Source organism: Molothrus aeneus, chromosome 4 (genome assembly GCF_037042795.1).
Source record: "Molothrus aeneus isolate 106 chromosome 4, BPBGC_Maene_1.0, whole genome shotgun sequence".
NCBI classification, from domain to species: domain Eukaryota; kingdom Metazoa; phylum Chordata; class Aves; order Passeriformes; family Icteridae; genus Molothrus; species Molothrus aeneus.
The window spans coordinates 13,906,800-13,924,014 of NC_089649.1; the positions used below are offsets into that span (position 1 = coordinate 13,906,800).

The following is a 17,215-nucleotide window of genomic DNA, read 5'->3' on the forward strand; positions in this document are numbered from 1 at the left end:
TTCTCAAGCCATGAGTGTTCATTGTAAGCAGTTTAGTAAAAAGCGTCTTCTGAGAATTGCAGAACTAGTCCCTGAAAAGACTTTTGTTTGGAGCGGTGTATTTTTGTCAATTTGGGGTTTTTTACCAGTTCAAAATGCACAGATAATAATATTTTACTTAGAATTTCACTGCTTTGCATTTTTCTCCATGTAACCTATTCCATGATGGTGTTCACCGTCTTTGTTGTTTATTTTTTGAAGCTTCTCAAAATCTGTTTGAAAAATCTTCATTTTTAGAACTTCATCTGAAAATTTTCCTAAAGGTTTTTTGAATTGTCGCAGCAGTTGCGATAGTGATTAATCGGCAGGAGTCGTGTAGGAGACCTGTTTGCTGGAGATGATTGTTACTTATTATATGTCACTCTTAACACTGGTGTTAAGCGCTTATATTCTGAACTCTGTGCTGTGAATCTATTACCAACAATAAAGATTAATCAAATCATAGGTTTTAATGGCCTGCAAGCCTTTATTCAAAATCTATTGTAGCAGATTGGAAGCACAACCTTACAAAAAAAAAAAGGCAAAACCTAAAGAACACTTTGCAAAACCTCTTCCATCTATATTTTACACTAAAGAATATGAGTATTACTGAAAAAATGTTGAGCTCTTGTCCACTTATCTTTGTATCTGATAATTTTAGACTGTAACCATTGGAAATTCTTCACTGAGCATTTGGACCAACAGTAGAAAAGGCTCTTTAGGAGCAGTTGTGAAACACTGAGGTACTTTAGATTGTGGTAATTTGTAGCAAACCTGCTTCCCATCCTCCCAGGTGAAAAGAAAGGAAGATTTGAAGTTTGGTGATGCAACTAAAGTTTCTGTTGGAGTGTTGCACTTATTTTTTGTGTGCCTCTGTAAAGTTGGAAATGTGTAGGTGTTCCTCTAAGTTAATAGGAAGTGTGGAATTGTCTCTTGACAACAGGTGACAGAACAAGAATATAACTGAGGAGTTTTACCAAATATATTTTTGTCAATCACAACATGCCACTATTTGATGTCCACAGAGTGAATGTATTGTGCCGAGGCCATGGTCATATCAGGGAATTGCCAGTGTCCTTGGGCATGGAGCTTGTGGGGGATACCAGTTAGCTCTGCATTGTTAGGAAATGTGTTTGGCTGCACATCACAGGAGTACAGGCTATTCTCAGGAGTAAAACGACAATTTCATTCCATGATAAAATGCTGTTTTCCTCCTCAGAAGCCTTAGCGAGGAGTATTTGGACTCTTTCTCCTGAAAGCAATCTTACATGAACAACTGGGGCAGAATTTTTCACGTTTTATTGCCTGACATTTAAAACCACAATAGTATTTTAAAGAAGAGACTGAAATGGCTTCCTTTATACATACATGATATTAGACTTTGATTCTTTTTCTTTTTTTTCACCTTTGCTGTTGCAGTTCAGATTCAGTGCTTCTGTTCATTTTTTTTCCTTCTTTATCTTTTTATTAGGTTGCAAACAAAATGGCACTAAACTTGGTGATGTAATACTCCCTCCATGGGCAAAAGGAGATCCTCGTGAGTTTATCAGAGTCCATCGGGAGGTAATTTCAATTTTAATGGTGACAGTAGAATGTCTGTTGGGACTTTCCACTGCACAATAATCTAAGCTCAATTTGTGCAGTCACAGGCCAGTCTGTGAGTTCAGGCTTGGTGTCTGATTGTTGCCAAGGTCTGTAGGACCAACGTTTCCTCTCCTTCCTTTTTGGCTACAGAGTACTTTGAGGCCAGACTTGCTTCAATGAAAAGCTTTGTCAAAATGTGACAAAAATATGTCAGATCATGTTCTGCATTTCTTCTTGTGACAAGTGTAGTAAATTCAATCAGTGAGCAATTCAACTCATTTTAATGCATGCCTTCTGAATTTCAGGCTCTGGAATGTGACTTTGTGAGTGCTCACCTGCATGAGTGGATTGACTTGATCTTTGGCTATAAACAGCAAGGCCCTGCTGCAGTAGAAGCTGTAAATGTCTTTCACCATCTCTTCTATGAGGGACAAGTGGACATATATAACATCAATGATCCTTTAAAAGAGACAGCTACCATAGGATTCATTAATAACTTTGGACAGATACCAAAGCAGGTATACCCTTCGTAGAATTCTTATTTTCCAGTTAACACTCAAATTGAAATGTGTTAATATAAAACAGGAAGGTGTTTTAGGAGTGAAACTTCTTGGGAGTATATATTGGTAAATATTCTTCCAGTGATACAAAATCATTTATGTTTCCATCATAAATTATGCAAAGATGGACTTTGGGCTTTACTTGTGAGGTTAGAAATGTCTTTTTTCCCCTTTACATCCTTAAAATAAAGGCATGATGAATTATAGCTCAACTCTTAAAATCAGCATTAAAAAAACCCAGAACTACGTTCCTGCTGCAAAGTCATAGGGGAAGAATGAAAGTGCAGCTTCAAAGTAATGCCCAGTGCTAAGGTATTTGAAGTTACCCTGTAATAAAACAATTTCTATAATAACTTCTCCTTCTTTTTTTTTTATCCTAGTCTCATGGGTGATTCCCTCTTGTAGGACAGCTGTAGTTAAGAAGCTGTAAAGACCAGGTTTTGGTGCAGCTTTAAAGTTTGTGTTCTCTTCAGGAGACTACATTAAATGATTCAATGTAATATTAAATCTAGGGGTTCAGGTTTGGGGGGAGTCTCAGTGTTGGTGGTTTTGATTTGGGTTTTTTATTGGGCATTTCTTTGGAGTCTTTTTGCTATCCAGTGAAAATCTTAAATGTCTTTGGTAAATATTTCCAATCCTAGATCTGGTGGAAACCGCAGATACCTTCAGCAATTGGTTGGGAACTCAAGCCATGTGTTGGAAACTCTAAACTCGGCTCTCAGCACATAATGTTTCAGGACAGCCACACAATATTCCCTGTGGCAACCCATTTAGAGCTGTCTGTCTCTCATTGCTTGGAAGGAAGGCTAAGAACAGCTTATCTGTCTTCTGTGGCTTTTCTCCTTTCCCTTCCTTGCTCTCTCTCAATAATCTAATTATGTAGTGGCTGTAGAGTTTTCTCCTCTTACGTAATAACCAGTCCCTCTCCTGTGGTGATAATCAGACAGATGGACAGACAGGGACTGGGGCAGAGGGTGGGGCAATAGAGAGCACTGCAGCTGAGTCCAGAGCTCTGCCTGCATCCTCAGATGCCTGTTAGGTACAAAGCTGTGGTGACATCTACCAGGAATTGCATGATGCTTTGCTGGAGGAAATAGACTGCAGTAAACTTGGTAAACTCAAAACTTCCTTAAGGCTTTGTTGAGGGTGAGTGCTCTTGGAGCACATTTTTATGTAACTGTAGAGTCTTTGTTTCCTTCTCTTATTTTCTATGGGGGATCCAGGGCAGGCTCTCTGTGACATGGCTGCTGTGCATTTTTGCACTCCTTTCCTGCACAATGTAACGTGCATCTTCTTTGTCCCATCTCTTCCACTAGCAGTGTGCCTGGCAGTTTGGGTTCAAATTTTAAAAAGTTGTGATGCAAAATATTGCAGAGCTGGTGGTGTGTTTGGAAGAGGGCTCTGACAGACTCCATGAGGGTACCAAGATGCCACGGCCTCAGGAGGCAGGACAACTTTGCTCCTTGTTGGTTTTCGTATTGTTTAAGGTTTTTGAAATGTTCACCGTGGGTTATTAGTGAATACTGAGAGCAGTAAAGCATTTGCTTACCTGCAGAATTTTTGGAAGATATATTGAATGTATTTATGATCTTTTTAAGCTAGTGCCCTTATAAACCTCTAATTTTTGATGATCATCAGTTTCTTGAATGAATCTTGAATTCTTGATGAATTTCAGCTCTTCAAAAAACCCCACCCACCAAAGCGTGTTAGAAGCCGTCTGAATGGAGAGGCTGTGGGAACCTCTGTGCCCCCTGGTTCCACAGGTGACAAGATCTTTTTCCATCATTTGGACAACCTGCGGCCATCTCTTGCCCCAGTGAAAGGTAAACTGTAAACTCACAGTAGTTATTGCTGTTTCTTTGCCCAAGCATTCAGAGTTTCAGCAAGATCGTACTTTTCCATCTTTTTCTTACTTCTAATATTCTTACTGCCCGTAGTTTTGTGAGAGAGACAAATTCAAAATATCCTAATGCTGTACAATTATGTTCTTAGCTACTTTAAAGGATCTTGGGAAGCACCATAGCTGCACCAGTTTAATATGAAATTTTTTAAATCGAGGGATAAAATGGAGGCCAAGCACCTCTTTATAAGTTTGACTTTAACAAACAACATCCAGAGTACATTGTTTCTGGGCCTGTGATAGCCTCTGTTTTTGTAATTTTCGTAGCAAAAGGATTATTTATCACAGTGCCAAGAAATACTAAGGAATGTTGGCAGGAAAGTATGGTGTTGGTAGCTGCACTGAGACAAAAGAAAGTGGTTTTTTACTTCAAATCTGACATTGGACTGAACAAAATTTGTCTGCACAGCAGGTAAATGCTATACAGGGATTTCTTTCCTAGTTGAGTTAAGCAATCTGTGGCTCCCTGCTGTAAGGACAGAAGGACGTGCTATTAAATGGGGCATAGCAGGGCTTAGAGGGAAGACTCTAAGTCAGGAAATTAGAAAGCACTAATCTATATTCGGCTCTGCATTTGTTAGGAATGGAGCAAAAGTTGCCATCACTGCAGCTGATGCAAAGAATGTAAAAATAGCCCTTACAGAGACCTTGTTTTGGAAGAGCAGCAGGTACTTAAAGGGATCTGATAGTCTTTGTCTCTCCCAGCAATAAAACATAACCCCCTTTTCTCTTTCAGAGCTCAAGGAGCCTGTGGGGCAGATCGTGTGTACTGATAAAGGCATTCTGGCAGTAGAACAGAACAAGGTTCTCATCCCACCCACCTGGAATAAAACATTTGCCTGGGGCTATGCAGACCTCAGCTGCAGACTGGGTACCTATGAGTCAGACAAGGTTTGTAATCTGAAATTTGTTACAGCAATCAGTACTCAATAGTGGGAAAAAAACATAACAATGGACATTTATTTCACATGTTAATGAAATAATCTGCTGCACCAGGTTTTTTTGCTCCCTCTTGATGATCTTCACCAGGATGTTGACAGAATAACATTAACTCATAATAGTTTTTTACCAGGTCTTAGTGACCTAATGAGTGCAAGGTGGCAACCAGGATTTTATTTTTTATCCTACCAAGTACTAGTTCTGTAAGTAATTCTTTATGTTCTGTATTTTTAGGCCGTGATTGTTTATGAATGCTTGTCAGAATGGGGTCAGATCCTGTGTGCCATTTGCCCCAACCCCAAACTAGTTATCACTGGAGGAACGAGCACAGCAGTGTGTGTGTGGGAAATGGGTGTCTCCAAAGAAAAAGCTAAAGCCCTCACACTGAAACAGGTAAAATGGAATAAAGCTGTAAAGTAATGTTATAAGATCAAAGTAATTGTGTAATGGGTATTGTTCACCTTTGAAACCATGAGTCCAGCAGATCTCCAGAGAATGGAGTAGTTGAGATAGTGATCTGCATTGAAAGTGGGCAAAATGCATCTTTAAAATTGCATCGTTTTTAAGAATAGTGGATGACAAGGAGCTTTGTGGAGACAAAGGGAATTTGATAGTGGTGTTAACAAAATTATGCAGGTGAGTTATGTGAAATGATCTGCTTTGTAGTATTACATGTAATACCCCCATCTAAAAACTGTATCAGGAAGGACATAAAAGGAGGCTGCCTTAAAGGTTAATTTTCCTCTTTAAAAAAAAAATTAATTACTTTAATTATTGCACTTTTTAATCTAAAACAAGCACCCATGCTTTAAAGTCAGCTGCAGCTAAGTACAAAGTAAGTTTTGTGTATTTACTAAGGAAAAAACAAACCCAACAAGTGTAACCAAAAAAACCCAACCACAACTAAGTCAATATATTCTAGCAGCTGTGTATCATTGTTATTGGTTAAGTTACTGTTCCATTAGCATCTTCATAGAAGGACTGCTTTTTAGAGGAAGTCTTTCCCTCAAATTTATGAAAAAAAGTTGAGAGAATTATTTAGTAAATTCCCTTGTGCAGTAAACAACTGTCCAAAGCTGTTTTTCTGAAGTGTTTTACTTTAAAACTGTACATGATAAAACACTGTATCTTAAATTTTGGGGCAGCATATTTGAATACATTTACTGTATTCAGTGAGTTTCATTTTAACTGAGTAAGGTGCAGTAATCTGACTGTATTTCAGACTCTCTTTCCAATAGATTAAGCCTAAAATGTAAAAGTAGGGCCTAATATGAGTAGATGCTCATACTTTTCTTCTCCTTCCAACTGACTTTGCTTTTGGGCTGCAACTGTTTCTTGTCTCTTTTGTCTTCTCTTAGTCATCAGCAGTTACTGTAGGAGTCAGAATGTAATTCCACGTGCAGCCTGGAACACTTTCTGACCTTTTAAACAGGCTACTGATGCAGAATGGGATTTTCTTCAGTGGAAGGATCTGTAATATTAGACCTTCGAAATTTTGTTTTGTCAGAGCTCTTTTTAAATGGAAAAAAATATTACTTTTACCATTTTCAGTGATAGAAATAGTTATCAACTGAAGACTTATAAGGTGCCTGCATCTTCTGATGGGATATTCTGGTTATGTTATCTGAATCTTTCAGGTAAGAGGCTTTGATGTGGAATTTTTGTGCTCTCTCCTGATTTCCACTTTTGCTCCTGATTTGTGTTTTGCAGGCACTGCTGGGTCACACTGACACTGTTACGTGCTTAACAGCATCACTGGCGTATCACATCATTGTGAGTGGATCCCGGGATCGCACCTGCATCATCTGGGATCTGAATAAGCTCTCCTTCCTGACACAGCTGCGAGGGCACAGGGCTCCAATTTCAGCACTCTGTATAAATGAATTAACGGTGAGAGCCAAACTCCGTCCGCCAGGCTGCAGTGGGAGCAGTAGCAAGAGTTGGAAATCATTAAACCAAAGGAAAAAAAGCCACTAAGCTCTCCTGTTAATTTGGCAGAACTTGTATAACTCATCTGAAAACTGATTAACAACTGGTTTAGGAATAATTTTTCATTTGTCTAGAGCCATGCATAGGTGCATTCCATGCAGAGTGGCTTGAGCTCAGAGGAGGTTATTTATTAACAGTGCTGCAAGCAGTGTAGTTGGTGTGACATTCCAAGCAAGCTGCCAGATCTGCCACAGGAGCTTGGAAGATCTTTTGATACATGACCGTGGTTGGCTTCCCTTGTCTTAAGTCGAATTTAAAGGAAACAGGGGATACCTTGGGTGACAATGCAGTGCCAGTTGCAGTGGAAACAGATGCATCCTAAAAGCTTCTGTCCCTGATGGTCCTGTGAGTTACAAGTCACCATTTATCCAGCTCCCATGCATGGCCATCAAGGCTGGATGGACCCTGTTGCAGCTGGAGCAGATGCAGTGGTAGAAATCAAGACAAGAGAGGGCTGTAATGCAAGCAGGGGGTAGCAAGTACAGTTTATTAGCTGTTGGTGGTCTGGCTGTAGTGCTGCCAGTGCTTAAGACTGCAGCTCCTGTTTCCCTCTGCACTAGTTTGGACTGTTCCCAATAAGGAAGCAAATGAAATTTAAGGTGATACATATTTGTGAAAAAGAGCTGTGTCAACATGAGCAGTCTTTAGAAACTGAAAGTACTAAAAATAGGCTGTTGGATTGCTATGCTATGAAAAGTGGAGGAATTGGTCAACTCATTCTATGCTGTAAATAGAGAAATTGGTTGCTACTAAGTGTGGTTTTCTGGTAGAGTTAAAAAAAAGAAAATTCATATAATCCTAAAGGTTTCTTCAGCTGGCCAGATGCCCCTTGAATAGAGCTTGCTGAAAAGTGCCAGCCTTGCAACTTGACTTATAAATGAACTTGACACATATTTTTGCTGAAGAATACCTGCAAATTTGTATTGAAATCTGGAGTTATTTGTCTTTGCAGGGAGACATTGTATCATGTGCTGGCACTTACATCCACGTGTGGAGCATTAATGGCAGCCCTACTGCGAGTGTAAACACCTTCACTGGCCGAAGCCAGCAAATTTTGTGTTGTTTTGTGTCAGAGATGAATGAGTGGGACACCCAGAATGTCATTGTAACGGGGCATTCGGATGGAGTTGTCCGGGTAAGTACAGGAGTCACTGCCTGGAAGATAAAGCTTGTGCCTTGGTGGTGGTAGTATTTAGAGAAGTCATGCCTATCCAGGACAACAGTGTCCTGACCAGGACAAAAAGCAGTCCTGCTTTACTTGGGAATTTCACCCGAACAGTTCTTTCTCTTTTTTGGTGCCCCCATTGGGATGTGGTAAGCAGCAATAGTCAGCAGAGCATACATTTTCCTTCCTGCTCTGTTTTGGTCACCAGCTTTCATACCTGGAGACTATCGCTTTGGTTCACCGTTTTAATTTCACACACCTTGAGATAATTCATTTTGCTTGGCTAGAAAGAAAAGAGAAACTTAGTGTCATCTCTGATCACTATATGTCTAATCCAGCTTGCAGTACTTTCAGGTGCAGCTTTAACCAGAGTCTGCTGGTCAGACATTTGTGTGGAGTGGATTCAGACATGAACACAGATGTCCTCTTATAGTTTCTAGTCCTCAAAAACAGAGTTTAGTATGGAGATGTGACCTGCCTTGCGTGCTACCAGTGCAAATTCACGGTTCTACTAAGCCATTTTAACTCTTCAAGTAGCTTAGGAAAAAGCCAAGAATTCAGTAAGTGCCACTCTGCTTGTCCCCTGTCCCTCCAGTTCTGGCGGATGGAGTTTTTGCAAGTGCCAGAAACACCAGCTCCAGAGCCTGTGGAGATGCTGGAAATGCAAGAGGACTGTCAGGATGCTCAAATAGGTATGTCTCCTGACAAGTGTTTGGTATTTCCCTGTTGAATCTGATCTTTGCTATAGGTAGGTCAAGTCCTGTGGTTATACAGTGCAGAATGGAATGATGGACCTTTTCTCTCAAAAAGCAATAGACATGCAGTGGGCACAATGAACAGCATCTGAGTTCTGTGTTCACCACCTTACTTAAGGTAGTTTCATATTGCTACAAGTAAGAAAAAATTTTGCCCATCATAGCTTTTTGTTCTGTTAAGGTGGAACTTCTGTCTGTGTTTGTTTTGGCCGTTGGCACGCTCAGTGGATTGTCCAAAAGCTAGATATGTTTTAGTATGAAATGGAATTGTAGCATAACAGCCAAGTTGAATCTACTGATGGAAACAGCTTAAACTAGACAAGCAATAATATTCCTTTCCACTCTTGGAAGATGTTGCTCTGTGCCTTATGACTGTTTCTTTTAGCCATCTCGTCTTCCTCCTGCACTCTTCATATTGAAGATATGATCTGCATTTGGATCTGAATCTCATTTTTATTCATAAGTAATTATTATATAAATACAGCTTTTGGTTATTTTAGTGTCACTTGGAGTATAAATGTCTTTGTTAATTGCTCTTTTGTGTTAACAAGTCCTGTTATTAACAAGTCTGCATCATATTTTTCAGTCAGAGTTTCAGCATAGCTGATTGTGCTTACTAGTGTAAGTTTTGCTGAAAGGCTTTGCCAACTTGAGTGTTTCTGAAGTGTTTGCTCCTTTTGTCTATCATAGTCTTCTTCAGAGGGACTATTGTAGGAAACAGCTTCAGCTAAGGCGTGTCATTCTCTGGCAAAACATAAAAAAAGTGATAAAAAGTGCAAAAAATATGAATGGTGATTCCTGGCAGGAGCTGAATCTCTGAAAAGGCTCTGAGATGCCTGCATGCAGTGTCTCTCTCTGAGCAGTTGGTGCCCATTGGGTATCAGGCAGTGCAGCAGCAGAGTAAGGAAAAAGCTCAGGCCATAACCAGGTTCACTAACAGTGCCTTGTTCCCTGCTGTGCCAATCCAGGGCAGGAAGCCCACGAAGAGGACAGCAGTGACTCTGAGGCAGACGATGCATGTATAGGCCAGGACACGAAAGTGCAGGAGAGCCAGAGCCAACCGAGCAGCACCAGCCACAGGCCTCGGTCGTCGTCAGCCAGAGCAGCAGCAGCATGGTCAGCAGACAGCGGCTCCGATGACTCCAGGCGTTGGTCAGACCAGCTCAGCTTGGATGAGAAAGATGGATTTATCTTTGTGAATTATTCGGAGGGACAAGCAAAAATACATCCCCATGCTCAGGTTAACCACCCCCACCCCAGCTATGCTGAAGCACGGCACTACAGCAAGCTCAAACCAGGTAAAAGAAACCGTGCACAGCCCTCAGTTTTATTCCTAAGTGAAATGTTATAGAAAAAGAGAAAAACTGAAATCTCTGAGGGAGATTTTGTTCTTACTACAAAATTGCAGTTACAAGTGTGTTGGGGGAGGAGGGAACAAAAATGAGAATGAGCAAGTTTACTTTATCCCCTCCCACTTCCCACTCCTTTGTAGGATACAGATGGGAGCGTCAGCTGGTGTTCAGAAGCAAGCTAACTATGCACACGGCATTTGATCGCAAAGACAACGCACACCCAGCAGAAATCACTGCGCTCGGCATCTCCAAGTGAGTAGCTCACACATCAGGACTTCAAACATTTTTGGCTGTTGTCAGCAGGAAGAGGTGCCATTGTTCATAACTCTGTTCTGTGGTGCTTCTGTTTGGGGTAGCCTTCTTCAAGGACTGAGATAAAAACACTAAAGAAAGGGAGAGCTGTTCAGCTGCACTGTGTTACACAGAGTGTTGCAGATCCATTTCTCAGTTAGAGCAGGGCAGCTGGGGCGTTAGTCACCACACCAGTGCTTTACCATTTTACATTCTCTGACGTTTAAAATCGGGCATCGATGCTTGTGTGTTACTGTGCCAGAGTTGTTGCAGGAATGCTTTTGCTTTTCCTTGCAGGGATCACAGCAGGATCCTGATCGGGGACAGCCGGGGCAGGGTGTTCAGCTGGTCCGTGAGCGATCAGCCGGGCCGGTCTGCAGCCGACCACTGGGTGAAGGACGAGGGCGGCGACAGCTGCTCGGGCTGCACCGTGCGCTTCTCGCTCACCGAGAGGCGGCACCACTGCAGGAACTGTGGACAGCTATTCTGCCAGAAGTAAGCAGCCAACAGCCTCCTTTGGGCTCTTTTCCACACAGGATTTTAGGTGGGGTAAAGCTGTGAAATACCACAGAACTCTTGTGAAAGACTGAGGCTGCCTAAACTGTGTGCAGGACTGCGAGGATGCTGATTTAGGGGCCACTAGCAGGTAGTCTCAGACAAAATGTATGACAGAGAATGCATGTGAGCTCTCCTTACCCACAAACTGAAGTGCAAGTCTCATCTCTGATCCCCTGGGTCAGATATGATATTTCTAGTTTTATCTGTCTGAGTCTAAACTGGTGACAACAGCTGTTGTTGAGCTATCTGTCACACAGTTTCATTGCCTTGACTCTGTGGTGATCATTTGAGTTAAATTCTGCTTCTGCCACACTGCGTTGCATCTCCATGTCAAGGTGAGTTAGGACAGTTTTCTGGTGTTTGAAGTCATGGTGATAATTCCCACAGCTCAATAGAAAATGGGTAGAAATGGAGAGGACCTGCATTCAGTGATGGTTGTTTATTCTCCACAGGTGCAGCCGGTTTCAGTCAGAAATCAAACGGCTGAAGATTTCATCACCGGTCAGGGTGTGCCAGAACTGCTTCTACAACCTGCAGCACGAGCGGGGCTCAGAGGAGGGGCCCAGAAATTGATGGGGCCTGGCAAACCTCATCCAGCCCCGCTGTCACTCCAGGAACCAGTGAGAGCATCAGAAGGAATTGGAATATTGTCTGTTTACACTTACGTTTATACTGCATTCTAAGCACTAAGAGTAAAAAGGGATCATTGCATTGGTTTGTGCTGACAGAAGGCAGACGAGGCGAACAGCGTAAGGAGGAGAAGAGCAAGGCCCAGGAAGACATGGTTAATAACCACAAATCCAACAGACCTGGCAGCCCCATGGCCCATGCTGGGGTGGCTGTCACAAAAATCCTCACTTATCGTAAACACCCCTTCTTGTCTTGTTTTTGTAGAGTTAGTCATCTTAACCGGGGGGAGGGAGGGCAAGGCTTTTTAGAAGATAGTTGTAAATCTGCCTTCTTCGCAAGCAACTGTGTATATTGTAAATAGGTATAACGGCCTTTTTATCTAAATATGAACTTAACTGCCTGTTACATGGGACTTCAGATTAACCACTGTACTTTGTGTGGCATCTTTATCTCATCTATCAATTTAAATACGAATGTTTAAAAAAAAACAAAAAAAAAAACCAAAACAGAAAACTCAAAGGCATTATGTGTATTTCTGTTAAAAATCCAATCTGTGCATGTTTGTTCTTTCAGTTGCCCACAGTATCTTAATTTAAGTGAGGCTATTCATAGAATTACACAGATTTTTCAAAAGAAAACATTTTTGAGAATAGGAACTTGGAGTATTTTATTCTAGCTGTAAGATAACCAGGAACTAAATTGTACACTTGTGTTGCATTTTATACCAAACTATTTACCACCTCAGTGTTGTTCATATTTAATAAGGCCTCTTTTATACATATGTCAGAGCTGCAGTTTTGTTAATTACTTACTGTTCATTAGCAGCTGATTCATGCAGTGCAAGAACCAGCTTTTACCTTCTTTAGTCAATAGCAATTGGCTTTTGCATATAGGTACAGAATTAATTCCTTGTGCATAAAATTGAACTGCTGTTGTCCCCTAGCTTCTCTGCAAAAAACCTTTTTGTAACAACAGGCATTGCTCTAAAGCAGAGTGATCTTGGTCATGTCAGAAATGCTCCTCGGAGCTCTCTTTGTCTTTCAGCACACACCATCAGCTTGAGGACATCAGTAGATTTCCATTATGGTTTTTAAGTTTCAATATGAATTTAATTGCAGTATTTTTTTACTACTCTGTCATTTATTTTGCACTACATGTGGGATGAAGTAGAGACACTGATATCTGCTGGAATTGGAGCACGTGCATTGGGATAGGCCCATGGACTTAATTTCTGCATGAGGTCTTGCCAGTGGGTTTTTGTTTGGGTAGAGGGAGGGCAGCAGGCAGGCTGGTGGTCGGTTTGTTTTTGTTTTTTAACATGTGTATATATTTTGTAAATGGGTGACAAACTGATCTAGAGCTAGGTATATTCACAATGGATTCTTTTAAATAGAGGTAAGGATATGACCCAGACCAACAGAAGACAGGTGGCTCTGGCAGTACTTGAGTGAATGTTGTCACTCAAAGGGATGAGATTATCCTTCACTTGGAATGACTTGGGCAGGCTGTGGCCCTGGGACAGCAAATCCTTAAAACCAGCATTGTTATTGGAATTGCACCATCAAAAATTCCAGGCCCTCTCTGTTGGGGTGAGCTCCTTCCAGAGGGTCCCTGGCACTGTGGGGGCACCCCTGTCTTCTCTTGATTTGAGCTTTTAGCAGTGAATAATTTGTTAATTCTGACCACTTACTATTTACCCTGGTATCACATGTTTATGCACTGAAGGTTAAATATGTATTTTGATACTTGTTTGTTTATTATGTATGTGCTGGTCTGTAAAATGAGATATATTCCTGTTTTGGTATGTATACTAGGTCCCCAAATGAACAGAAAGGCTTCTCTAGAGCCCTTGCACACTGTTGAGTAAATGCAGGTTTGTTGAGCTTAGCTGACCCAAATTTTGGATCCAAAGAGTGATGGTCAAGTAGGCACACTGACTACTGACTACCTGGCAGATTTGACCCTAAAAACAGGAAGAGGTCCTCGGTAAGTATGTGCAGAGCACTGGAATTTCTGTGTTCAGCCGTTCTCTCTAACGTTGCCTTCACCCTTCCCAAAATGATGCAAAACCAGCATAGTTCAGAAGACAGGCTAGTGGCCTTAACGTTTTCTGTTTGAAGAAAAGGCTGTTTTAACAACTCTTAAATGCCTTTGAGTCCACAGTTTTTCTCCCCTTGCCTCCAGATTTCCAAATCATCCCCAAATTTAAGGAAGCCTTCTTTTCTGTGGACTGCATCTTGTACAGCCACGTGGTTAGACCCTAATAAAAGCAAGGCTATGCCAAGAGCACTGATGTGGTCCAGCTCTGAAGCCAGGACAGAGTCCTGCTGCGGGTCCTGAGGACGGGGCTGTCAGCCGCAGACGCGTTGTACGGGTGTTCCGCGCCTGCGGCGTTGGCAGCGCGCTAAAGAAATCCTCATTCCTTACAAATTCTGCAGTGTGCAGGTAGGCCCAGTTTACATTTTGCAAGCAAACCACCACAGCCCTCTGACTTAATTCTGTTCCCAAAAGACCACGGTTTTGCTTGTTGGAGGCGGAGGGGGACAAACACACCTGCTCATATTCCCTCTGGCAGCTGGTGCTGTGGGCAACTGTGGTGTTCACGTGGGAGTGGGGTTTTTTCCATTTCATTCGAGCTTCTAATGCAAATACTTGCTTTGTTTTCCATGTAAAAATTGGTTGAGCAAAAATATACTCATTTACACTAACATTAGTAGACTGTATTCTCTGCAAGTACCTCACATGTCTTCTCCTGCCTTGTTCTTTGTAGTAAACTTATCCATGTACTCCTAACATTCGTATGTAGTGTGCAACTGTAATGTCATGCTTTTGAGAGGGGTTGGCTGCCTCCAGCCAACATTCATCAGTTCAATAGCAAAACACTTTAGATAAGTTATTTTGCACTTTCTTATGTATAAAATTGGTAGAAACTTATATTTGCTTTGTATCATTTAAAGACTCCTTTTGTTTCAGTAAATGAACTGTGTATAAAATACTTATGCAGTTAAAACTGTTTTTAGAAAGTATTTTTAATTTCAGCAAGTTTGGTTACTTGTTGCATGACTATTAACACAGCTGACTTTTTGTGTCAGTGCAATGTATATTTTTTTTGTCCTGTTATTAACTTGTAAGCCCTAGTTAAATGGCCATTTATTTGTACAGCATCAGGAGTAAATTGAAGATAACTGGCTAAGACTGGAGTGTGGAATTTTGTACTATATTGCAGAATCCAATATCTGTTTTTTGGTGGTTACGTAAAAGGCCTGACGATTTACTATCTAGTGTGCAATCTGTGATATCTGAATGTTCATTGTATATTTGTCTCCAATGCAAAAAGGTAGAGTAACACAATTACAACAATACATGATTAAATGCAATAGTTCAGGTACTGAAGTATTTTTTTTCATTTCAAATAAATACCTGCTATTTACCACCAAAAAGCTGGTTTGCATTTGTTGGAAAGACAAATCATTTGCAGTTGAATAAACGTTTTTAACTCGGGAGCGGTAACTAATGAGTAACATTTTTCAGTGTCATCATGAGAAGTAAGTTTCTGTTACTTGTCACATTTTTGCTTTCTGAGTGTGAGTATGCCCATCCATGATGGTGCAGCATGAAATCATGTGCATTAGTTTGTTCTTTTTTGCTTTAAATTGTAGAGTGTGAATTCAGCAGAATGTGGAATCCCCTGATACCATAGAGTTTTCCCCACCTAGGCTGATAGAGAAGACTTTATGATAGAGAAGACATGATGCTCTGCAGCACTACTGCCAGTCTACACCAGATTGCCTCCCCCATTGGCCAGCTGACACTGCCCACCCAGTTATTCATCCCTCATCCCCCTTACAGGTTTCTGCCCTTTGCCCTGCCCTTTTCCCCACCCTGTGCCCTCAGGTCTTTGGTCACTGACCCCACACTTAAGTTTCCACAATATCCCACATGGTCCTGTCTTGGTGGATGCAATAAACCCCTCGCTGGAATGTACCATGCAAAGCCCTTCCTGTCTTTCCCCCACTGAGCTCCCTGTGGTGTGTGCGTGGACTTGAAGCGGCTGCTCTGCTCTCGTGGCCTTTCTCTGAGCGCCTTCTGAAGGAGATGCCTCGAGGCAGGCTGCAGCATTTCTGCCACAGCAGAATGTGACAGTGGTAGAACAGGCTCTGCCAATACAGTGAAAGCAGGCAAAAAAATTATTTAAGTCCTGCTGGACAAGGGCAGTGGAAAAGGAGGGAGTTGGAGAAGCCATTTCCATGGCCTTGCTTAGCCATGTCTTGGTTATATAGGATGGTAATGTCCACTTTTCATAGGTTCAAGTATTTCACAGTTGGCCATTTCCACATTTTAAATCTTTCCACACGCTGAAAAAAAAACCAAAAATGCTTTCTCTTCAACAGTTTTGGGGGAGTTACTGTGCTCAGCAGCTGCAGACACGTGACAGCTGCAGCCTGAGTGTCCTTCTGCTGCCAGGGAGCAGGTCATGGATGAACATCAACAAAGCGCTGAGCCAGGTAACCATACCAACTCCGGGCTGTGGGGTCTGGCATTGCCTCCCACTCTTTCTGGGGAGAGATTTCCTACTAACAGCAGCTCCAGGCTGCTCTGTGCAGCTGGGTCAATTTCTATATGCAATATTTCAAGCTCATTTTCCAGGCATGATGCAGAGCAGAGGTGCCAGGAGCAAGCATTGGGAAGTGGTGGAGCCCACAATCCTGATGGACCTTTTGACTGGGAAAGTGCAGTCCCAGCCCTGTAAATCCCAACAGGCATCAGTGGGGCCAGCAGCCGGTTTTGGATTGAAATGAGGCACTTGTTGAATGACAGGGCAGCTCCTTGCAAGCGCCCCAGCTTTAGCTCTGGCTCCACCACAGTTCCTGCCAGGTGGAAGCACTGCCTGGGACCAGGCATTCCATTTAGCAGGTAAAACCAAATTTGTGGCCTATTTGCTGTGACCAAATTACCTTTCATGACAGGTGCAGTAACTCAGTTCAGAAAGGTGAGGCTGAGCTGCTTTCCAGGCTCAGTGTTCTATATAAAATGCATGAGTGTTTTTAAGGAATTTTAAGCAAGCCCAGGAACAGGGCTGATGTGCTGGGAGCCAAATCCTGCCCTGTCTTCCTGGAGAAGAGTTGTGTGGTGCTGTGTTGAATGTGGGCCTGGCCCCACAAAAAAGGGCAATTTATAAGGAATGGCACCAAACCTTGGTCACGGATGAACCTAAATGCAATCCTGCCTGCACCAGAGGGCACCAGAGCCCCTGGTGCAGGAGCTGGGCAGGAGCAGAGACAACGTGTGGGTGGGAGCGTTTCCACTGCCGGCGCTGAGGTGGGGGGAGGTGTGGCAAGGCTCTGCCCAACAGCGGTGATGAAAATCCTGTGCGGGTGAGGGGCGGGGGATGGTGCTCACACGAGCTCTGGGAAGAGTTCCCAGCCCTTCCCAGGCACAGCTTCTGAGAGCTTTAAGCTCTCCTTAAAGCTTGG

At 42.2% G+C, this 17,215-nt stretch overlaps 1 protein-coding gene across 1 annotated transcript in view; it reads left to right on the forward strand.

Annotated features, from left to right (window-relative positions):
• WDFY3 (WD repeat and FYVE domain containing 3) overlaps positions 1 to 15,251 on the forward strand; it is a 151,705-nt gene extending 136,454 nt beyond the window's left edge. Inside the window, exons 56-67 of the mRNA XM_066547961.1 lie at positions 1,490 to 1,581; positions 1,908 to 2,120; positions 3,838 to 3,985; positions 4,799 to 4,953; positions 5,236 to 5,394; positions 6,712 to 6,891; positions 7,943 to 8,125; positions 8,751 to 8,847; positions 9,879 to 10,208; positions 10,403 to 10,514; positions 10,851 to 11,048; positions 11,564 to 15,251. Coding sequence (XP_066404058.1) covers positions 1,490 to 1,581; positions 1,908 to 2,120; positions 3,838 to 3,985; positions 4,799 to 4,953; positions 5,236 to 5,394; positions 6,712 to 6,891; positions 7,943 to 8,125; positions 8,751 to 8,847; positions 9,879 to 10,208; positions 10,403 to 10,514; positions 10,851 to 11,048; positions 11,564 to 11,684 — 1,988 coding nt within the window. The 3' untranslated portion in view covers positions 11,685 to 15,251. The remainder of the gene's footprint in view (positions 1 to 1,489; positions 1,582 to 1,907; positions 2,121 to 3,837; positions 3,986 to 4,798; positions 4,954 to 5,235; positions 5,395 to 6,711; positions 6,892 to 7,942; positions 8,126 to 8,750; positions 8,848 to 9,878; positions 10,209 to 10,402; positions 10,515 to 10,850; positions 11,049 to 11,563) is intronic.
• The last annotated feature ends 1,964 nt before the right edge of the window (positions 15,252 to 17,215 follow it).